This window comes from Callithrix jacchus, chromosome 13, assembly GCF_049354715.1.
Source record: "Callithrix jacchus isolate 240 chromosome 13, calJac240_pri, whole genome shotgun sequence".
NCBI classification, from domain to species: domain Eukaryota; kingdom Metazoa; phylum Chordata; class Mammalia; order Primates; family Cebidae; genus Callithrix; species Callithrix jacchus.
The window spans coordinates 102,008,069-102,031,963 of NC_133514.1; the positions used below are offsets into that span (position 1 = coordinate 102,008,069).

At 42.7% G+C, this 23,895-nt stretch overlaps 1 protein-coding gene across 35 annotated transcripts in view; it reads left to right on the top strand.

Moving 5' to 3' along the window:
- ZNF532 (zinc finger protein 532) overlaps positions 1–23,410 on the top strand; it is a 133,584-nt gene extending 110,174 nt beyond the window's left edge. For 26 of the 35 annotated variants that reach the window (XM_035271229.3, XM_078346961.1, XM_078346964.1 and 23 more), the window contains 3 exons: positions 15,817–15,929; positions 18,635–18,782; positions 20,935–23,410. In XM_035271229.3, the coding sequence (XP_035127120.3) occupies positions 15,817–15,929; positions 18,635–18,782; positions 20,935–21,429 (756 nt within the window). In that variant the 3' untranslated portion in view covers positions 21,430–23,410. Of the gene's footprint in view, positions 1–15,816; positions 15,930–18,631; positions 18,783–20,934 lie in introns of all 35 variants that reach the window. The other 9 variants (XM_078346956.1, XM_078346954.1, XM_078346959.1 and 6 more) reach the window with 2 other exon arrangements.
- Positions 23,411–23,895: the final 485 nt, after the last annotated feature.

Genomic DNA, 23,895 nt, shown 5'->3' on the forward strand with positions numbered 1-23,895 from the left:
AGAAACTTTGGAGACTTGGTTTTGTTTTCATTGTTTTAAATAAGCATAGTGGTAAGCACACGTTGGCCTTTAACCCTCTTTATTTCAAAGTTGTCACCTCGGTAATCTAGGTGCATGATAGTGACAGTGCTGGTTCTCGGGATCTTTTTAGAGCACGGCACATGAAAAAATCAAAGCGTTCTTTTCACTTCATAGTTAGGACTTGCTTTGGCTAGGTTATCTACATTGTTACATAAATTTGGTTCTGAATGATTGAGACTTGTCTCTTTTCCATTGACTGTGAAGCAGTGGTCTCAATCAGGGATGAGCAAACTTCGTTTCATGGGCCACCACCTGTTTTTGTAAATAATTTATGAGAACACAGGCATGCCCATTTATTTAATTATCATTGTCTATTCTTGGTTTTAAACTACAAGGGCAGAGTTGAGTAGTGGGAACAGAAGCATTATGGCCTGGAAAGCCTAACATACCTTCTGGCTGTTTAGAAAAAAGGTTGGTCGACTCTTGGTCTAAGTGTATACTCTGTGCTTAAATATTTCCCCCAAACCACTCGTTCCAATTTGTAGAAACCTGGATGGTGTGATTCATTTTAGTACTCAGAAATTAGATTTTTGGAGGTTTTCACATGTAAACAGTTTGAGTTTCCAATGCTGTGCTTATCAAAATTCTCCTTTATTTGTGTGTTCTTGAATAGAGTTAATTTGGAACTGGAAAATCTCACTAGTATCCTAGATGTTAAATTCTCTCAATAAGGATGTGTGACCTACAGTATTCCAGACTTCAGGGGAAGCCAACTTGTTTGTGTAAAAGACCATTTTCCAAGAGAGTATGGGTGGTTTGGGTAAGCCAGTTGATTTTCTATAACTTACCTAGTATATAATGGAGGTAATGTTTATATAACAGGAGTGGAACCTTTGCAGTTTTGTGGGCACATGCTGACTATATTTGAATCTAACATGAATAAATAACTGCAGAAACTTTAATACCTGTGAAACGTTAGTTTTATTTGATGAAAGTTTAAAGAGGTCTCAGGGTAGAAATTATAATTTTTGTTTGTTTATGCTAGTAACATGTTTTAAGAAATGAGTTTTTCTCTTTTTAAATTTATTGAAGTATAATGTGTGTGTGTGTGTGTGTGTGTGTGTGTGTGTGTGTATATATATATATATATATATGGAGAGAGAGAGAGAGAGAGACTGAGTGAGACTGAGTTTCACTCTGTTGCCCAGGCAAGAGTGCAATGGCACGATCTCAGCTCACCACAACCTCTGCCCCTTGGGTTGAAGTGATTCTGATTCTTCTGCCTCAGCCTTCTGAGTAGCTGGGATAACAGGCATGTGCCACCATGCCTGGCTAATTCTGTATTTTTAGTAGAGACAGGGTTTCACCACGTTGGTCAGGCTGATCTTGAATTCCTGACCTCAGATACTCCACCTGCCTTGGCCTCCCCAAGTGCTGGGATTACAGGCGTGAGCCACTGTGCCTGGCGAAGTATAACATATTTCTTAGTGTGTTGCTATTCTGTAGACAAGCTAATTTGATTTGTAGGGGATAATTTGTAATGTGTTAGACTATAGGTTTTCAAAAAAATCGGTTCAAGTTTTATTAGCCTATTCTTGTCTTTCTGAGTCTTCTTTTTGGTTCGTCTGGGCATATGAATGTGCCCAGGTTAATGTGCCACAGGTTAATGTGCAATTCTGAAACTGAAGGAATGGGGCATTCATTCAGACCTTGGGACTGTGTTTCTTTTCCTCTATGTACCTCTTCCTTTTATTCAGTAACTGTTTATCAGGTGGCATAGCATTTGCTATGGAATAGTACAAATAAAGTGTAAAATATAATTCATGCCTACAGATGCTTACATGGATAAAAAAGAAGACATTTTAAGAGCTAAAACTACCAGAATAAGAGTTGTGTATAAAACAGGAGTCTTGCGGTGGCTCACGTCTGTAATCCCAGCATTTTGGGAGGCAGAGGCAGGTAGATCACTTGAGATCAGGAATTCAAGACCAGCCTGGCCAACACGGCGAAACTCCATCTTTTACTAAAAATACAAAAATTAACAGGGCATGGTGGTGCACACCTATAGTTCCAGCTACTCAGGAAGCTGAGACATGAGAATCGCTTGAACCTGGGAGGCAGAGGTTACAGTGAGCCGAGACCATACCAGTGCACTCCAACCTAGGCAACACAGTGAGACTGTATCTAAAAATAATAACAAATAATAAAACGAGAGTTTTCCAGGAATCACAAGGTGGTATATAATTGCTAAATGAAAAATGCTTTGAATTCAGATTTCCGCTCAGGACTTATCGAGGCCCTGTGAATAGAGTGAACAGTACAGTCTAGCCTTTAGAGAAGTCAGAAGAGGATAGAATTGAATTAAAAATTAAAATCCAACGTGATACATGGATGAAATCCTTATTCTTCCCTGTTGGATGAAATCCAAGGTACCAGATAGCATAGATGTTGGGATTCACTCGAGGTGGCTGGCAAAATATTAGGGAAAGTTATAAAATTATAGTCTCAAACGTTTTAAAAAACCAAAAGGTTTTAATGGAACAGGCTGAAGGTAATTAAAGGGAAATATTAGGGAAAGGTTATAACAGAGACCTGAGCACCACTGTTTCATGGGTTATTTTTGGGAGGTGCCAGCCTCACAGAAGAAATACTTCCCACAGAGGTATGCGAAAGTTGCACGGGAGCAATGTGCTGTACACAGAGCAGCAAGAAGACGACTGTGGACGTAGCACAAACCAGCACCACACAGCGGGTGGTTCTGGAGTGTGGCGTTCTGGAAAGCAGATGGAGGTGGTGGGATGGTGAGGTGGGCAAGCCCATAGGTCCCACGCCTTAAAGCTACCGGAGCCTCAGGCAGAGAAGTGATGTGTCAAGGTGTGCATGTCCAGTGGTATGCTCTGTAGCTGTGTGGACATGGATGAGGGGAAGAGGCGCCGTGGGGCTGGGGAGGTCTGGGAGCCCCACCAAGGAGTTGGGGGGCAGCTGACCTAGGGGCGGATAGAGCCTGAGTGTCCTTGAGAAGAGTGAAGGCTGTTTCGACAGGCAGAGGAGGAATCTGCCATGTTCTTCAACGTGTGAATCTGGTCCTGAACAGAAAGTTTACAAGGTGCAGTTAAAGTGACTCGCTGAGGATTAGATGTGGATAGTTTCAAAAGCCAGTAGGTTGGAGTATGCATTACACAGCACAGTGCATCTAACTGGAGGAACTCTGTCCTCTTCCATTACAAGGGTGACTCTGTGTCCCTCTGTAAGAACCACAACCACACTGTGTCTCCCCTGCATCTTCAGCTTTTCTCGATCATTCTAACCATCATTCTCTGTTCATCAAAAAGCCTGCCATGACACCTCTTAGAATAACAGGACAACCTTCTACCCCTCTTCCTTGACTGCCTTTTTTCTCTGCTTCCTTTTCTATCATATCTCCCTTAAGTCGTTTTCTGTCCTCTAACCCCCGCTCTGTCCTCCCATTTAAGCTTTGATCTCATCATTCCATCAAAACTACTCTTCTCTAGGTCTCTAGTGACTTTTCTGTTGCCAAGGTTGACCTGTGTGAAGCAGTTGTCTGGTGGGTCCTTCTTAAAATACTTTCATTTATAGGCCTTGAGGATGCTGTTTTCTCTTGGTTCTCAGCCTCTGTCATCCTTCTCAGTCTTTTTCGTCCTTCCAGCCTGTAAATGCTGATGTCACCTAGGGCCATGACTTTAAATACCAGCTGTATCTACTGACTCCCACATACATTTGTACCTCCGAGCTGGACCACCTGTTTAGCATCTCTCCTTACATCTGCAATGGGCCTCTCGACATGAACACATCCAAAACATTACTCTTGATACCTCCTCACCCCTAAACCTGCTGCTCCACTAGTCTTTCACAGTTAGTGGCAACTCTCTACCATATGCCCAAGGCAGAGAATGTTAGTGATACTTGATCTCTCTTTTTCTCTTGTCACCCACAGTCCATCCGCAGATGCTCTTGGTTTCTACCTCCAAGAGCTACACCAGATCCAAAGCTACACTTTATCCTTGCCTCCTCTTCTTCCAAGTTTGGGGCTCATGATCCCTCCCCTGGATTGTTGAGATGGCCTCTGCACTGGCTTCTGTCTTCCCTGCCTCCACATTCAGCAGCCAGAATGACCCACCTAACATAGGCTGATCATGTTACTTCTCTGCTCAGACCCTATAGTGTCTTTCCAGCATGCTTGTGGACTGCCAAGCCCCTCATCCTGGCCCACAGGGCTCTACAGTCTGTTCTCTGACCCCTTCCCCTGCCATTCTCCTCTTCCCTCACTCCATAGAAAACTGCAAAAAGGGTATGATTGGCCACTCCACAGAAGAAATGTAAATGGCCAAGAAACACACAGACAGGTGTTCTGTGTCACCAGGCATTGAAAAATGGGAAATCCGTTTTGCCTATCACTTTGGCAGGGTTGAAGAATAGAGCTGGTGTTGGAAACTCCCTTGGTGAACGTGCAGGTAGTGGGAGAGTGAATCCTTTTTAGTGCAGTTTGGCATTTAAAGAAGCTTAACTTTTTTTTTTTTTTTTTTTTTTTAACAACCTTTATATTAGAAAGACTGCTTTCAGTAATTTATGCAAAGGAAATAATTGATTACAGAAATTTCTATTTGTAGTTACTAAGAAGTTGAGACAACCTGAATCATTAATAGAAGATAAACAATTCATGATCCATTTGTGCAACAGAATACAATACACTCGTTAAGAATGCAGAACTGGCCGGGCATGGTGACACACGTCTGTAATCCCAGCACTTTGGGAGGCTAAGGCAGGTAGATCACCTGAGGTCAGGAGTTTGAGACCAGCCTGGCCAACATGGTGAAACCCCATCTCTGTTAAAAATACAAAAATCATCTGGGTGTGGTGGTGCACACCTGTAATCCCGGCTACTTGGGAGGCTGAGGCGGGAGAATCACTTAAACCCTGGGGGCAGAGTGCACTCCAGCCTGGGTGACAGAGACTCTGTCTCAAGAAAAAAAAGAATGCAGAACTGTCAAAATGTGTATAGATATGTGTGTTCTACAAGTGAAAAATCAGGTTAAAAGCCAACAAGTGTAATGTAGATCAGTTTTACACCTATAAATACAGGCAAATGTATATATTCAGAAAAGAAATGGGAAGGCCGTGTCATTAGAAATGGACAGTGGTTGTTTTGATGGGTGAGATTGGAAGCAAGCTTTTCTCTTTTACATTATGCAATATGCATTTGTTACTTTGATAATCAAAGAAATCAGAAAATGAAGGCCACAGTTGAATTTGAAGTCTAGATGCATCATATAAGCTTCACTTTGGAAATGGAAGCTGCTGGGCAGGAATTCTTGCAATATCTGGGCCCCTTCGTCGCCCACCCCCGCCTCTGCCCCTGACTTTAGTAAGCATCACATCTGTCCCCGGATGACACCTTGGCTCTCGCCACACAGGAAGAGCTATTCTTCCTGTGTCTAAATCCCTCCCCACCTCCCTGCTCATTCATTCATCTTTCGCCTCTGTCCTCAGTCTCTTCATTTATTACAGGCTTTTTCTTATCAGCATTTAAACACCATCACGTCTCTCCCATCTGTCTCTCCCATCTTGCAGAAAACAGGCTGAGTTCTTCAGTGTCCAGCACTGTATCCTAAATTTGTTACTTTGTGATTATTTTGTGGAATCTACTGATACTTTCCAAGTAGATAACTGTTCAGTTATTCTTTGTTTATTCATTCCCACCAGAAATATTTACTATTTTCTGTATGCTGAATGCCAAGGACACAGAGATGAACAGTTCACAGCTTCTGTTCTCAAGGAGCTTACAGGGGAGGGAAAATGCCCCCCCACATCCCTTTAATAATAATTAGTAAAAGAAAAAAACTTTAGTAGTAGTCAGGCTTTTTCTTTGAAGAAAGAGGCTTATTATAAGTTGGTGTTTTATCTACTAATCCAAAGATTCTTGTTTCCTTTTAAGACGAGGTTTCACTTGCTTTGTCACCCAGGCTGGAATGCAGTGGTGCTGTCTCTGCTCACTGCAACCTCTTTCTCCCAGGTTTGAGCAATTCTTGTGCCTCAGCTACCTGAGTAGTTGAGGTTACAGGCGTGCACTAGCATGCCTGGCTGATTTTTGTATTTTTAGTAGAGACAGGGTTTTGCCGTGTTGGCCAGGCTGGTTTTGAACCCATGGCCTCTAGTGATCTGCCCTCCTTGGTTTCCCAAAGTGCTGGGATTACAGATGTGAGCCACCGTGCCTGGCCAGAAAGATTATTATTTTTTTTAACCATAATAATGTAAGTCATTAGAGAAATGCAAATTAAAACCACAGCAAAATACTCTGGCCACCCTGTCGAATAACTGAATTAAATAAAGTGGCAATGCCAAATGCTGAAAGATGGCAGAACGATGGGCGATTCTCTCCAATGCTGGTGGGCATGCCAGGGACAGCCGCTCCGGCATACAGCTGGACGGTTTCTTATTTAACACTTGACTCAGTAATCCCACTTTTGGGTATTTACCCAAGAGAAATAAAATCATATGCATATGCGAATGTTTATAGTAAATGTTTGTGGTGACTTTATTCATATCAGAAACTGGAAACAACCTAAATGGGTTTCACCTGGCAAGTGGATAAACACACTGGGCATATCCACACTGGAATACTACTCAGCAGAGAAAAGGAATGAATACCGACAGACCCAACAGCGTGGAGGAATTAACTTGTATTCTGCTGAGTGAAAGAAGCAAGACTCAGAAAGCTGTATGTGTACCATATGGTTTCATTTATGTGACAAATGGAGAAAGCAAAACCAGAGATAGAAAGCAGATCTGTGGCTGCCAAGAGCAGGGCCAGAGGGGTGGGGTTGGCCATAAAGCGGCACATGGGAACTTTGGGGGTGATGTAACTGTTCTATATCTTGACTGTGGTGGTGGTTATTCATGGAATTCTTTTATTTATTTATTTTTATTTTATTTATTTATTTTTTTTTGAGACGGAGTTTCACTCTTGTTACCCAGGCTGGAGTGCAATGGTGCAATCTCGGCTCACCACAACCTCCGCCTCCTGGGTTCAGGCAATTCTCCCGCCTCAGCCTCCTGAGTAACTGGGATTACAGGCGTGCGCCACCATGCCCAGCTAATTTTTTGTATTTTTAGTAGAGACAGGATTTCACCATGTTGACCAGGATGGTCTCGATCTCTTGACCTCATGATCCACCCGCTTTGGCCTCCCTAAGTGCTGATATTACAGGCTTGAGCCACTGCGCCCAGCCCAGAACTCTTTTATTTTTTTTTAGACAGAGTTTTGCTGCTGTTGCCCAGGCTGGAGTGCAGTGGCACAATCTCGGCTCACCACACCCTCTGCCTCTTGGGTTCAAGCAGTTCTCTGCCTCCACCTCCTAAGTAGCTGGGATTACAGGCATGCACCACCATGCCCAGTTAAGTTTGTATTTTTAGTAGAGATGGGGCTTCTCCATGTTGGTCAGGCTGGTCTCGAACTCCCGACCTCAGGTGATTCGCCCGCCTTGGCCTTTCAAAGTGCTGGTATTACAGGCTTGAGCTACCGTGCCCAGCAGAACTCTACTTTTAAAAAAGTGATTTTATAAACTATCTATAAACCTCAATTTTTTTTTTGTGGAAAATTTTTTTGAATAAGTGCTGTATTCATATGGTTTAAAAGTTTAAATATTGAAACAATATAAACGAGTATAGTGAAGCTTTAATCCTAAATTGTGTCTTGAAGTCTCTTTCTACAAGTATTAGCATATATGCATATATATTCTCATTCTTCTAATGCAGGACACAGCTTACCTATATAATTTTGTGTACCACTACTTTCTTTGCTTAGTATGGTATGGTTCTTTTCTTATCAGGGCATCGAGCTCTTCCCTTCGTTTCTGTAGCGGCACGGCATCTTGTTGTATGAGTGCATACATGTATTTATCCAGTTCTCCTTGGATGGATCTGCTGTACACAATGGTACAGTGAATAATCTCGAACGCATTCACTTCTGCTGTAATGCTTATGCTGAAAACAAATTTATTCCAGTGCCATTGATCTATTAGAACAATGTGAGCTTACTCTCTGAGAAATACTGAAATACTACAGAAAACTGGAGTTGTGTAGGAACACACAAAACACACACACGACAAACACACCTCCAATTTCACCAGCGCCTTCCTCTCACTGTGGGTCACACCCATCCACAGTTTCGCTTTCAGTAAGATTGTCTTCCTTCTCCCCTTCACAGTAACTCACAAGCTGCAGCCTGCTGACTTCCACAAGCTCACTGCAGGTCTTCTTCGAGGGAAAGTGCATTGATTTTTGTAGTATTTTTTGCATTTCTTAACCATTTGACATAATTTATATATATATATACACACACACACACACACACACACACACACACACACACAGGTTTATATATGTGTATATATGTGTTTATATATGTGTGTGTGTGTGTGTGTGTGTATATATATATGAATGAATGAGATGGAGTCCCGCTCTGTCGCCCAGGATGAAGTACAATGGCACGATCTCGCTCACTGCAACCTTTGACTCCGACTCCCAGGTTCAAGTGATTCTCTTGCCTCAGCCTCCACAGTAGCTGGGATTAAAGGTGACCATCACAATGCCCAACTAATTTTTTTGTATTTTTAGTAGAGATGGGGTTTCTCCATGTTGGCCAGGTTGGCTTTGAACTCCTGACCTCAGGTGATCTGCCCGCCTCAGCCTCCCAAACTGCTGGGATTACAGGCGTGAGCCACTACGCCTGGCGCCATGGTTAATATTCTCTCTTTTTTTTTTTTAAAGAAAGGAGAGAAGGAAAGAAAGAAAAAGGAGTGAAGGAGAGGAAGAAAAAGAGGGAGAGAGAACGGGAATGTTGCTTTATTCTAAAAATGGGTATTGAAAACCTCTTTTATGCCAGTAATTGTGCTTAATAATGGCTGATCCATATTTCATTTAAACCTATGAGTAGGTGTGATGTGGTACTGACAAGAATGTATATTTTGTGTATTTAAAGTGGAGAGCTCTATAAATGTTTATTAAGTTTACTTGTTCCGGATCTGAGTTCAAGTCCTGGATATCCTTATTAATTTTCTGTCTTGTTGATCTATCTAATATTGATGTTGAAGTCTCCCACTATTATTGTGTGGGAGTCTAGGGAGTCTAAGTCTCTTTATAGGTCTTATGTATCTGGGTGTTAGGATCGTTAGCTCTTATTATTGCATTGATCCTTTTACCACTATATCTTTGTTGCTTTAAAATCTATTTTATCAGATGCGAGAATTGCAACTCCTGTTTTTTATTTATTATTTTTGCTCTCCATTTGGTTGGTAAATGTTTCTCCATCCCTTTGTTTTGAGTCTTTGCATGTGAAACAGGTCTGGATGTAGCATACCGTTGGGTTTTGGCTGTATCTTTTAATTGGGGGATTTAGTCGATTTAAATTAGGATTACTGCCATTTGATGTTAACTGGCTGTTTTGTCCATTCGTTGATGTAAATTCTTCATTATGTTGATGCTCTTTACTTTTTGGTATATTTTTAGAAAGGCTAATACTGGTTGTTCCTTTCTATGTGTAATGCTTCTTTCCGAAGCTCTTGTAAAGCAGGCTTGGTGGTAATAAAATCTCTGAGTACTTGCTTGTTCATAAGAGATTTTATTTTTCCTTCAGTTGTTTGGCTGGATATTCTGGGCTGAAGGTTCTGTTCTTTGAGGATGTTGAATATTGGCCCCCACTCTCTTCTGGCTTGTAGAGTTTCTGCTGAGAGATCTGCTGTAAGTCTGATAGGCTTCCCTTTGTGGGTAACCTGACCTTTCTCTCTGGCTGCCCTCAATATTTTCTCCTTCATTTCAACCCTGGTGAATCTAACGATTATGTGCCTTGGGGTTGCTCTTCCTGAGGAATATCTTTGTGGTGTTCTCTGTATTACCTGGGGTTGAATATTGTCCTGCTCTGCTAGATTGGGAAAGTTTTCCTGAATAATATCCTGAAGAGTATTTTCCAGCTTGGATTCATTCTCGTCGTCGTATTCAGGTACACCTATCAAATGTAAATTAGGTCTTTTCACATAGTCCCATATTTCTTAGAGACTTTGCTCATTCCTTTTTATCCTTTTTTTCTCTATTCTTGTCTTCTCATTTTATTTCATTAAGTTGGTCTTCGACCTCTGATATCCTTTCTTCTGCTTGATCAATTCGGCTATTCAAACTTGTGCACATTTCGCTAAGTTCTCGTGTTGTGTTTTTCAACTCCCGTTAATTCATTTATATTCCTCTCTATATTGTCTATTCTTGTTAGCATTTCATCAAACCTTTTTTCAAAGTTCTTAGTTTCTTTACATTGGGTTAGAACAAGTTCTTTTAACTCCCAGAAGTTTCTTATCACCCACCTTCTGAAGCCTACTTCTGTTAATGGAACACAGTCTTCTCCATCAGGCTTCGTTCTGTTGCTTATGAGGAACTGTAATCCCCTGTAGAGGGAGAGGCGTTCTGATTTTGGGTATTCTCAGCCTTTTTAGGCTGGTTTCTTCCCTTCGTTATAAATTTATCCATCTGTCATCTTTACAGTTACCGCCTTTCTAATTAGGTTTCTGAGTGGACGTCCAATTTATTGATTCTCAGCACCGGAATCTGAGCAACCCACTGCTCTGACCATAACAGCGGTGTTAAGACTGATGGTGCTCTTCTGCCCGGGAATCTCCGGTCTGGCTTCCTTCTTGAGTCCATAATAGGCAACTCTGCCTTCCTGGAGCTCCAAACGTCGGTCAGAGGGGAAACCAGTCCTGTTTACTCTGCACCGAGAGCTGCCGCGCCAAGGCGCCAGCAAAACCGCTTCACCTGCCGCAAGAGTCGTGCTGGTGACCCGTGGGGCTCCTCCACTTGGAATCTTCTGGTCCGTGAGTGACAAAAATTTGTCTGAAAGTGTGGCGTCCTCTCGTTCTCTGCGCTTTCACTGGGAGCTACAATCCCGAGCTGTTAGTGATCAGCCATCTTGGATCTCTCTCCCTTCTCTCTCTCCAGAGGGAGAATGAATATTGTCATTCATTGTCACTGACAAAGTGTTGAGTGTTGTCTCTGTGACTCCATTTTTGCTAGAGGCCCTGTTGTTTTTACTGTTGAATGTTTACATAGTGCAGTGATTTTTAGGAACACATATGTTGCATTACAGCAGAAACGGGCTGTAGTAAGTGTGCAGGTCTCTGCAGAATAGATTCCTTAGTGGAAGGTTTCAGAGCTTTAGGAGTGAATTTTGGAGAGACTGGCTGGTGCTGTGCTACATTTAAATTATGTAATTGGCTAGGTTTTTTCTTTTTCATAAAAGGGTGTGATGGAGCTGAAGGGCATGTGTCAGCAAGGGCATGTGAGGATCATTCTGTACCCTGCAGTCTTAAGTTTGTGGGAGTTTCTGGCTGCATGGCGGTTGGTCGTTAAGGAGGCTTTTGCATGTTGGCATAAGGCAGATACCTCACGGAGGCAGGACTCCCAGGACAAGGTGCGATGCGGATGCCCCGCCAGATCTGGGTGTGAAGTTAGGACTTTTCTCTCTTTACCTTCCCCAGTCACCTGAAACAGAAGGGAGCAGTTATTAGAATAGGAAGTTTCTGATGGTGAAGGAAGCCCCATGGGAAACCAAGACACGTCCACCAGGGCCCTCAAGAAAGAATGGTCTGCAGAGGCCGTACCCACCCCAAGCACAAAGGCAGCATGGGGTAGGTTGCACACAGCCTTCACTGGAGAAAAGAAGGCAGGGTTAATGCTTTCTTTCCTGAAGCTGTGAAGAAAAAGTCAAAAATGAGAGGAGGAAGAAAGTTTAGGAAGTATGCCCAAGTGTTGATTTTGATAGTTTACTCTAAAAAGTTTTATGTTAAAAGCTTTGGGAACCCTGCCAGTTTATTAGTCTCACCAGTTTATTAAAATAGTTCCCTTTTTAATTTTTGAAATGGAGTCTTGCTCTGTTGCCCAGGCTGGAGTGCAGTGGCGCAGTCTCGGCTCAATACAACCTCTGTCTCCCGGGTTCAAGCAATTCTCTGCCTCAGCCTCCCAAGTAGCTGGGATTACAGGCACCTGCCACCATGCCCAGCTAATTTTTGTATTTTTTTTTTTAGTAGAGACAGGGTTTCACCATCTTCGCCAGGGTGATCTTGAACTCCTGACCCTGTGATCTACCCTCCTCAGCCGCACAAAGTGCTGGGATTACAGGCATGAGTCACTGCACCTGGCCTGAGTTAACTATTTCTTTAAAGAGTTCTATTTAAAAACAAAATAACTCAGAAGGGAGTATGAAGACATACTCCTTCTCTGAGCTTGCTTAACTATAAAAAGTCCACCCAAAGCCCTCAATCTCAGCTTATACTACAGTGAAGCTAGGAGGAAGCAAATGGTCTGAAGTCTTAGAATGACGACGATGGGCTTTGCATTTTACTGCTGTTTTCCCACTTTAACTTATAAAAGCAGAAGGAGCTAGTAATACTGAAGAACAGAAGTTACGAAAATAAATTTGGTAGAGCACCTTTGAGTAAGTTTGTACGTACAATCTAACAGAGGAAGAAAGTCATTTGTTAGGTAATGTGACCAGGCAGGTTTGATCTGGAAACTGGTGTTTTAAACCTCATTTTCTCGTCACCAGCGAATCAGAAACCCTGCTCTTATTTTGCAATTGCAGAGTTCATTTCTGCATTTTTCATAAAGATGCTGAAACAGAAGGATGTCTCACACATTGATGAATCTTTTGAAAATAGTTACTGATGTGCTAAGCTGCTCATTAGGGTTTTCTTATTGGCATTTCTGTATTAAAATTTTGTTGTGATGTTAATATTACTATATAATAAGAAATAGATATGAAACCTTTGATCTTAGCAGGAAATCCAACTTTTCTTTCTTTGGGGTCTCTTGCCCTACTGTATTGTTAGACACATTTCTTTTTCTTTATACTCTGTTATGATTTGATAAAGTAGTCTTGCTTTTAGAAAGATGTCTTTTGTTTTGACTTTCAGTTGATTTTTATATGTAGAAAACCTAAAAAGCATTAGATACTAGATTTTTAAATACCTTTATTGAAATATAGAACTACCGTTTATTCATGACTTTAAAGCTTTAAAAGAAAGGCTTGTTAACGCTTATGCACTTTTTTTTTTTTTTTTTGAGATGGAGTCTCACTCCGTTGCTCAGGCTGGAGTGCAGTGGTGCGACCTCAGCTCCCCACAACCTCTGCCTCCCGGGTTCAAGCGATTCTCCTGCCTCAGCTTCCCAATGGCAGGTGTGCGCCATCATGGCCGGCTAATTTTTGTATTTTTAATAGAGACGGGGTTTCACTATGTTGGCCAGGCTGGTCTCAAACTCCTGACCTCATGTCCACCTGCCTCAGCCTTTCAAAGTTTTGGGATTACAGGCCACGGCGCTGGGCCTCTTAGTCACTCCTCTGCTACATAAATGCTAATCCAAGAGGTTAGGGATTGCTGTTGGCTTATTTTGTGTAATCAGATATTTTTATGAAAGAATACTTTTTGATACTTTTTGGGGCGCACCAGCTTGTGATTTGCTTTGTTCTCTCTTGTTGTTTCCCCCAGAGATGAAGAGCATTGGTATAACTTTTTCCATTTGGAGATGAAATTTTCTCCTTTACCTTTGTTTGGATTCCTGACCCTTTTGAATATCTACCAGACTGATTCGGTTTATTTAAAAGAGTATTTTCCACTCTTTTTAAGTGGAAAGTTGGACATAGAACTTGACATTAGAAGAACGTTTCCTGAGTGGCGTGTCCCACGCTATATGCCCCCTTTATGTTAATTGTCCCGGTGTTCCCGCAGCGCCCTGGGAGGTGGGCACTGTCATGAGCCTGCCTCACAGGGGAGGGAGGGGACATTCATGCAGGTTGAGTGGCTTTCCCCAGGTCCCATGATTCATGAGGCAGAGACCAGGTGCCAGCTCATCTCAAGTGCTGCAGGCCAGACTCAGCCACTCTGATTTGCCTGCTGGTTGGAACCAGGACATGTTTGTCAAGTGGTTAATGAGAAAATAATTATTAAAAAAAATGTAATCGGGCTGGGCAGGGTGGCTCGTGCCTATAATTCCAGCCCTTTGGGAGGCTGAGGCCAGGAGTTTGAGACCAGCCTGGCCAACATGGTGCAACCTCGTCTCTACTAAAAATACAAACGTTAGCAGGGTATGATGGTGGGCACCTATAGTCCCAGCTACGTGGGAGGCCGATGCAGGAGATTTCCTTAAAGCCCAAAGGCGGAGGTTGTGCCACTGCACTCCAGCCTGGGCGACAGAATGAGACTGTCTGAAAACAAAAAAAAGGGTCATCATTTCTTTGTCGCATAGCTTGCAGACAGTTCTTAATGTTATCTCACATGAAAACTTCCCACTTGAGTGTTATTTTTAATGAGCTTAGAACCAGATTTTCTTCCATTCATGAGGCTCGACAGCTCTTTAATTTCCTTGTGATGTGACATTGTTTAGTTCCAGACTGCTCTGCATGTCATAACCAAAGAATTTTTAAAGTTAAGCCACTAATTTACTTCAAAGATTGTGCATGGAAATATATTCAATTAACATAATATCTCAGCCAGAGGGGGAAACTTTCAAATATAAGAAGAGTTTGGCTTCCCTCTTGATGGTGTGCCGCCTCCAACCCATCATGTATACCAGCAGGCAACCCCCTTAAAATTGTTTCAAAAGTCTGTGTTCTTGAGATGATCAAGTGATATTATTTATTTTTTGAGATGAAGTCTCACTATTGACAGGCTGGAGTGCAGTGGCGCTATCTCGGCTCACTGTGACCACTGCCTCCTGGGTTCAAGTGATTGTCCTGTCTCAGCGTCCTGAGTAGCTGGGACTACAGGCGCGTGCCACCATATCCAGCTAATTTTTGTATTTCTAGTAGAGATGGCATTTCGCCATGCTGGCCAGGTTGGTCTTGATCTCTTGACCTCATAATCCGGCCACTTTGGCCTCCCAAAGTGCTGGGATTACAGGCATGAGCCATTGTGCCTGGTCCACGTGATATTATTTAAAACAAATATCCTTGTAGAAAACTTCCATTATATGATGAATAGTCATTGAAGGGTAGCCAGAGATTTCTTTTAACTTGGCATACTGAGTAAGACGGCATATTCTAATATACCACAAATTAAGTAGTGGCTTTACTTTGTATTTACTGATGTATGTTTTCATATATGATCTATTCTTAGAATGCAGTATCTCTTTTGCAGTAAAAGATTAATATAATGTTATTTCAAATACGTGGATGTTTGTGTTGAATCAGAAACTTAAGTGTTTTAGAGAGAATTTTTTTTTTAACTCTTAAGATAGTTTAACCTATCATCCTAAAATTAGCCCCCTCATGGTTACTTCAGCCTTATCCTCATTTTTCTTACTTATTGTTAAAACGTCTTCTGGTTTTGTTACTGTATTCCTAAACATAGGTAAGTTTGGGAACAGAAGTGTTTCCAATTTCAGATGTTGTTGGATCTTGGAATATTCAAACATACATAATAAGAGATCCTGAGGTTGGGACTCTAGTTGTGATATTTATTTATGTTTCACACATGCCTTATATACATAGCTTGAATGTAATTTCATAACATTTAATTTTGTGCATGAGACAGTCTTGACCGTGACCCGTCACGAGGTCAGGTATGAAGTCTTCCCTTCATAGTGTCATATCCGCACTCAAAGTTGTGGATTCTGGAGGATTAGGGGAGGTTCAACCTGTAATAATGATTATTCAGCTTAAACTATTGCAAGAGTTAATTGTTCGAGCGTGTCTATTTTTATTCCCCTAAGTGACTTTCTCTCCTTTTCTTTCTAAAGCAAATGAAGAAACACCCCTGCCGTCAGTGTGACAAGTCCTTCAGCTCGTCCCACAGCCTGTGCCGGCACAACCGGATCAAGCACAAAGGCATCAGGAAAGTGTACGCCTGCTCGTAAGTCCGGGCTTCTAACGGGACGCCAGTCCGGTGAGAGGCCGCAGGAGGAACTCCGGGAAGGTGTTTAGTGTGGTATCATTAACTGCTGTGCTCCACAGTTCCTAGATGCCATTTCGTAATCAGAGCGTTCTGGCATAGAGTTTTTAGATTGGGTTGTCACATTTAAATATGAAAATAACAAAGAGGCCGGGCACAGTGGCTCACGCCTGTTTGAGGCCAAGGCAGGCGAATCACTTGAGATCAGGAGTTCCAGACCAGCCTGGCCAACGTGGTGAAACCTCATCTCTACTAAAAATACAAAAATTAGCCGGGCGTGGTGGCCTGTGCCTGTGGTCCCAGCTACTCAGAAGGGTGAGGTGGAAGAATCGCTTGAACCCAGGAGGCAGAGGTTTCAGTGAGCCGAGATTGTCCCACTGTACTCCAGCCTGGCGACAGAACAAGACTCCGTCTCAAAAAAAAAAAAGAGAAAAAAATAAGAGGATTTTCTTACACATTCCACATTATGGGATTTTTTTTTTTTTTTTTTTTTGAAACGGAGTCTCACTCTGTTGCCCAAGCTGCCATGCAGTGGTGCAATTTTTGCTCACTGGAACCTCTGCCTTCCGGCTTCAAGTGATTCTCCTGCCTCAGCCTTCTTCTGCATAGCTGGGATTACAGCTGTGCACTACCATGCCCAGCTAATTTTTGTATGTTTAGGAGAGATGGGGTTTCACCATGTTAGCCAGGGTGGTCTTGAACTCCTGACCTCAGGTTATCCACCTGCCTTGCCCTCCCAACGTGCTGGGATTACAGGAATGAGCTCCTGCACCTGGCCTGATCCCTGAGAGTGTGATTGATGGGCAGTGCATGGTCTCTGCACACGCCGAGTTGGCAGCATTGGCAACGTGATTTGGCTGGCTTGTTTACTCAGGGCGGTCACAGATTGCGTCCTCGGCTGCAGTCACCACCGAAGTGCAGCAGCCTGAGATCAAAGGCAAACATCAACCCGGACTCCAGTGGACAGTCATAAGCTGCCGCTTCATACATGAAAATCAGAACGTATTCATCATTAGGGAAAGTCTGTCACTCAGCTGGAATGTGCCTGGAGTGGGTTGATAGAAGAAAGCTCATCTCATGAGAGAGAGAGAAATAAAGGACCCTGAGGATAGAACACTGAAATATTTTATGGATGTGATCGGAGCAGGCCATGTGGACCCTGTGGGTCAGGAGAGTCATGAGGGTTGGCAGGCAGCTTCGCAGGGGTTTATGATGATTGGGTAGTTAAACCAACGGAGGCAGACTCTCCTTCAGTGAAGTTGAAGCTGCCTAGTGAGATAGGAGTGATTACGAATAAAATCTATGTGTTGAGACCAAATCAAGAATCAGAATTTAGAAGGATGTTCTGGGCAGAGAAGACGAGGGCAGGTCTGGCCTGCATAATGCGTCCCTGGGAAGTTTTGTTTATTTTCCCATGAATTCACTGTAAAGCAGTGAAGTGCTGGGATTGTACCACTAACTTGTGGCCAGCAAATTCATCCCCGTGGAGAGCCCTTGTCCTTTGGGGGTGGTGTGGCTCCTGCCACTGCCGTGCGAGGGTCTCTAATGTGAGATCATCAGGGTTTAGGGCCAATCAGTATAAATTCCTCAGAAGCCATTTTGAAGGCAGATTTGTACCAGAACGAGACCACCAGAGACTTGTCCTCCTTCACTGCAGTAGTAGTCTTGATACCTGGTTTTATAGCATCCATAATGACTAGAGTCAGTACCTGTTTTATTTTCCTTGAGACAGAGTTTTGCTCTTGCTGCACAGGCTGGAGTGCAATGGTGCTGTCTCGGCTCACCACAGCCTCCGCCTCCTGGGTTCAAGCGACTCTCCTGCTTCAGCCTCCTGAGTAGCTGGGATTACAGGCGCCCACCACCATACCTGGCGAATTTTTGTGTTGTTAGTAAAGATGAGGTTTCTCCAGTTGGCCAGGCTGGTCTCAAATTCCCGACCTCAAACTGTTGGGATTACAAGCGTGAGCCACCTCACCCAGCCAACTTTTTCCTCCTCTAAACTGTCTTTGGCCTGCTTTATTAAAATAGTTTTTCTTTGAAAAATGGATTTACATTTTTCAAAATCTGTTTTTGCACAAAATAAAATGAAAAATAACCTATTTTTGATTTGTTTATCATCTAAGTAAACATACATATTCAACTACCATGAGTATAAACATGCATGTTGCTTCTGTGCTTGGAAAAATTGGGGCTGGACACATGTCTTTATCACAGCAGAGGACAGGAATAATTAACACCAGCGTGAAGGAGTCAAGGAGGGACTTTAATACTCACATGTCCAGCATGGTACGCATCCTGAGGGAATCCGAGTCATTGTGTTGAAATGCATTATTTTCCCTTAGAATTAAAGCTGTCTAGCCTGGTAAATTAAGGAACACTTCAAACAAACCTAGAAAATAAGTATTCCTTTTGAACCAGATTAGGCTGGTCCTATAAGGACACAGTAACCAACAGAACTTTTTATAAAAGCTGTTAAAAATTCTTTTTTAACAAATTGGAAACCATGAGTACTAGCAAAATTGCCGATTATGTGTTGAACTGTGGTGTGAATTCAGCTCATGGAACCCATCTGTGATGGGTAGGGAGGACCTTGACCGTGATTGAGTTCTTCCATGGAAGCTTGTTTTGTCAGCAAGTGCGTTATCTCCTTGCGTTTCGCCCCACAGGCACTGCCCAGACTCCAGACGTACCTTTACCAAACGGCTGATGCTGGAGAAGCACGTCCAGCTGATGCACGGCATCAAGGACCCTGATCTGAAAGAAATGACAGATGCCACCAATGAGGAGGAAGTAGAAATCAAAGAAGACGCCAAGGTCAAACATGGCAGATGTTTGCTTTACAATGAATTTGTGTTGACTTGCTTTTCCCATTCATTTTTTTTTTCTATTCAAGTTTTTGTTGCATAGTTTTTAAAATTCCGACCACGCATAAGGTAGGAAATAATGGCTAATCTCACCCAGACCCATTCTGACCTCATCATGCCCCTAAAAGGTCACCTTTATTGCATTTCTTCTCTGTCCTTCCAGAAATAGCTTAAGGGATCTACTTGCAGATTTACATTGTAAAATCTTATGTTGACTTAGGCAAATTTTCTCTTAGCGAGAAGGAATATGTTAAAGTTAGATTATTTTTCCTCGACAATATATTGGTTGGATAGGTACCTGATAAAAACTTATTGCTTAATTTTTATAAGATATAAAATCACAAATTCCTTTTAGTTACATCAATGAATAGTAGACTTCAATCAGTGAATAGTAAACTTCAATTAGGCAAAAAGAAGTAGCTTAGGACGGGCATGGTGGCTCACGCCTGTAATCCCACCTGCCGCTAGGAGTTCAAGACCAACCTGGCCAACATGGTGAAACCCTGTCTCTACTAAAAGGACAAAAAAGGGGGGTGGGGGGGAAATACAAAAGTAGCGGGGGGTGGTGGCACACACGTGCAATCCCAGCTACTTGGGAGGTTGGGGCAGGAGAATCACTGGAACCCAGAAGTAGAGGTTGCAGTGAGCTGAGATCATGCCACTGCACTCCAGTCTGCGCAACAGAGGAAGACGGTTTCTTAAAAAAAAAAAAAAAAAGTTCAGCAGATGTTTAAAAAGCCCTCCTGTCTCTTAACAGACATGGCCAGCAAATTTATTTTATTTTATTTTATTTTTTTTTGAGACAGAGTTTCGCTCTTGTTACTCAGGCTGGAGTGCAATGGCGCGATCTCGGCTCACCGCAACCTCCGCCTCCTGGGTTCAGGCAATTCTCCTGCCTCAGCCTCCCGAGTAGCTGGGATTACAGGCACGCGCCACCATGCCCAGCTAATTTTTTGTATTTTTAGTAGAGATGGGGTTTCACCATGTTGACCAGGATGGTCTCGATCTCTTGACCTCGTGATCCACCCACCTCGGCCTCCCAAAGTGCTGGGATTACAGGTTTGAGCCACTGCTCCCGGCCGACAGTAAATTTATTTATTTTTTTTAAAAAAAGCCCTACTATCTTTGGTGCTATGCCAGGTCTGGAATGTACCCAGGTAAAAGCTTGTGTGTGCTTTCGAGGAGTTAAGCATTGAGTAAAACCCTATCAGAACACAAGTCAGACTGGTGTGGCATGAAACTCCAGTACTTCCCTTCCAGTGCTCCTGGACGTGCGCTAAAGAATGTGTGTGCAAAGGTAGCTTCGGGTCATGGCCACGTGTGAAGGTGCACACGAACAGAGCAGAAAAGCTGGGCCACAGACTGTGGAGAAAGGGGCATGTTGGGGGAATGTATTCAGAGTGGGATTTAGAGCACTGGATGGGAAGGATAAAGGCAGGCGCAGCAGGGCAAATGGTGTGAGGGTGATGAGGCAGGAAAGGGCAGTCAAAGGGCGGGGAAACCTTCCAGCAGCTCTTGTCTTAGGCGACAAACAAAATTCTGACACTCTCCCACAAGGTGCTTCACCGTCCAGCTCTGCATCTCTCAGACCCTGGTTCCTGCAGTCTTCCTGAGCACTCCTTCCTAGCCCTTCTTGCCACCCTCCTGTCGCCCACTCACAGCTTCCCATGCCTGGACTGCTTTCCCCACACTGCATCAGGTCTCTGTTCAAAGGTCACCCGGCCATCCCTGACCATATGTCATTTAGTAGCCACACACTGCCATTGCTTCCTGTAACCTCCGCCCCACCCTGCTTGGCTGCCCCGGGTCTGACGTGCTATTTTCTAATTCGTTTCTGTTCATCTAAGTCTGCTGCTACAAGTTCCAGGAAGTGTCCACTGGCTGGAGCAATGCCTGGAAACAGCAGCTATTCGGTTTCTCTCTGGAGTGGAGGAAAGGCAGGGGCCTCTAGTGGGGTGGCAGACACACAGCTGTAAACCCCCAGATCCCAAAGCACATAGCATGTGTTTTTCCTGGCAGCTCTAAACTAAGAGAACCGATCATTTATCAGCCACCAAGAAGGATGGTTTTCAATCGTGTCATTTGCTTTCTTTCCCTGAAAGGTCCCCAGTCCCAAGCGGAAGTTGGAAGAACCAGTTTTGGAATTCAGGCCTCCCAGAGGAGCAATCACTCAACCACTGAAAAAGCTGAAAATCAATGTTTTTAAGGTTCATAAGTGTGCCGTGTGTGGCTTCACCACCGAAAACCTGCTGCAGTTCCACGAACACATCCCTCAGCACAAATCGGATGGTTCTTCCTACCAGTGCCGGGAGTGTGGCCTCTGCTACACGTCTCACGTCTCTCTGTCCAGGCACCTCTTCATCGTGCACAAGTTAAAGGAACCTCAGCCAGTGACCAAGCAGAACGGGGCTGGGGAAGATAACCAACAGGAGAACAAACCCAGCCAGGAGGATGAGTCCCTCGATGGCGCCGTGTCAGACAGAAAGTGCAAAGTGTGCGCAAAAACTTTTGAAACTGAAGCTGCCTTAAATACTCACATGCGGACACATGGCATGGCCTTCATTAAATCCAAAAGAATGAGTTCAGCTGAGAAATAGCCACCAATGCTCCATCAGGGAAAGCCCTGTCCACATTGGAATAAAAGACATTTTTGTTACAAAAAGTTTGCAGTATGATAGAGTTAACAGCACTGTCTAGGCTGTTGCAATATATTCTCTTTCAGCTACCCTCCTTCACCTCGTCTATATATCCTCCATAAGTATTAAAACAGTATTTGAGTTTAAAAGAGTTTGTATATATTTAAATGAATAACTTTTTATACTCTTTGTTACATGTTTGTATCAGTATTTAGTGGAAAATGTTTTGAGTTGTTTTGGGTTAGAATTTTTCTTTTTGTACCATTTCTTTAAAACAGTTCTTAGTAACAGGGGCAGTTCCTGAATTCAAATAAACCATTTTGTATGTTTCAAATTTGAATGGGTTAACTAATTACAGGCTAAATTAATGCCTTTTTTAGTGTTTTTAATTTTTAGAATTCTCTACATAAATTGTTAGTAACTGTGGGTTTCAAAAACACCAGGAACTTTTAAGTGTCTTAGCACTTCCTCACGTGCCTGCCCTGGGGGAGTGAGTTCCCATTTGAGACACCTGCAGGCCAGTGTGGGCGTGGCTGTGTCTTCAGGCCACACCCACGGGGGTTTAAAGCAACCTTGCAGCTCACTCCTTTCCCATTGGATAAAAACTGAAGCCAGGAATCTAATAAGGAATGCTTATTTCCTCAATTCCATTCTGAGGAATGGGGAAGGCTCTTCTAAAGAAAAAAAAAGATGGGACTGGTTTTCTGGGCAGATCTGCAAGGCTGGCTTTAAAAGCACAAGGAGGGAGATAACGAAAGGGCTGGACTACTATAAAAGTTACAAATATGTAGTTAGACCAATAGATTTCTATAGTCAGGTTTTTGTCATGTAATTTATTAACTATTACAGAAACACAACTAAGAATATCAAGTATTTCTCTGGCTCTTGACAGGAAAAAAAATCAGTTGACTTAACCCTTTGCTGTCAAAAGAGTTGGCGTTTCCTGTTCTGGGTGCTACTGCCAAACGTTCTGGTACTTAGAATTGGAATGCACAGCTTCACCGGCTTCTCAGCGCAGCCGCCTGTGTATTCCAATTGGCCGTTACCTTAAGCACTGAGCCACCCAGGTTTAGTTCAGCCATTTCAAGAAGTATATTTACCATTGGTAGTTCTGCTTTATTAAAACGCAGCAGAGGTACTCTTCTGTCCCTTCCGTTTATAGTTCTCTGAGAGAGTTCTATTTTTTGTTTTGTGTTTTCTTTTGCATTTTATATCTTGTATTTATCCCTAAATATGTTTTGTACCTTTTTTTTTTAAGAAAAGGAATTTTTTTGTGTATATATAGATACTTGCATGATATACTGTAGTCAACGTTCGGTTCCTCGAAAGGTCTTGCTGCTGTCAGGTGTTATGCACTCCATCCATCATAACTGTATGAAACACATTTCATATGTAAATAAACATGGGACATTTGGCCCTTGTGCTTCTGTGAGAGAGTTATTGATGGTGGGTCTCTGACATCTTTGTGAAGTTTAGGAAGTGATTAATTGCAGGGACAAGCTACAGGATATTGCAGAATTCTTCCCACTCAGAAGAATGGCATATTCATTCTCATTAGTAATCAGCTATTTTGTCACTTTCACGTTCATCCATCAGTACCTCAGTATAATCCGGGGATGTGAATTTCAGCTTGAAATTCCATTGCTGTTACTTGTTATGTTTGTATTGCTCTAAGTTGTATTCATAGCACTTTTCATCTGTTTCTGCATTTGAACCTTGCAATAAGCCTGTGTGGTAGGCCACATAGGTCTGATAACTAGTTTTACAGTTGAGGAAGCTGAGCTCAGATTCAGTTCTTTGCCGAAGCCCTCATAGCTGGTAAGTGGCTTTGCATATTAGAACCCAAATATTTTGCTCCTTAAATCTAATGCTCGCTCTATGTGGTTATGTACATATTGGCAAATATTCATTTATTCAACAAATAAAAAGTATGTACAAAACATGATACAGAATTTTTGTTTTTGGCACTATGGCTTCATATCCTGAAAGTCTTTCTACTCTTAACTACCCAGAGATGCTTGATAATATAAAATTAACAGCTGTTAAATACATTGTTGAGAGTACAAGAAAGTTTTAAAAAATGCCCAGAGGTCCAAAATGAAGAAACTAAAGTCTGGATTCTAGAAAACACTACACAATGCTGTAACCCTTGGGAGAAACCTGGATTGTTCAGCTGAAGAGGGAATCAGTAAACTGGAAGATAGCCCTTCAGAAAATTAGCCTCAGCACAGAGATAAAGTGATGTTTCCAATATGAAAGAGAGGTTAGGAATCAAGAAGGACAAAATGAGAACATCCAGCTTCAGTTTAATAGAGGTTCCAGAAAGAGGGTCTAGGGAGAACTGGGAAGGTCAGTGTTTTCTATCTTAGCCATTCAAGAAAGACATTACTACTTGGGTCAACAGTACATGCTCAACAAAAGTCTATG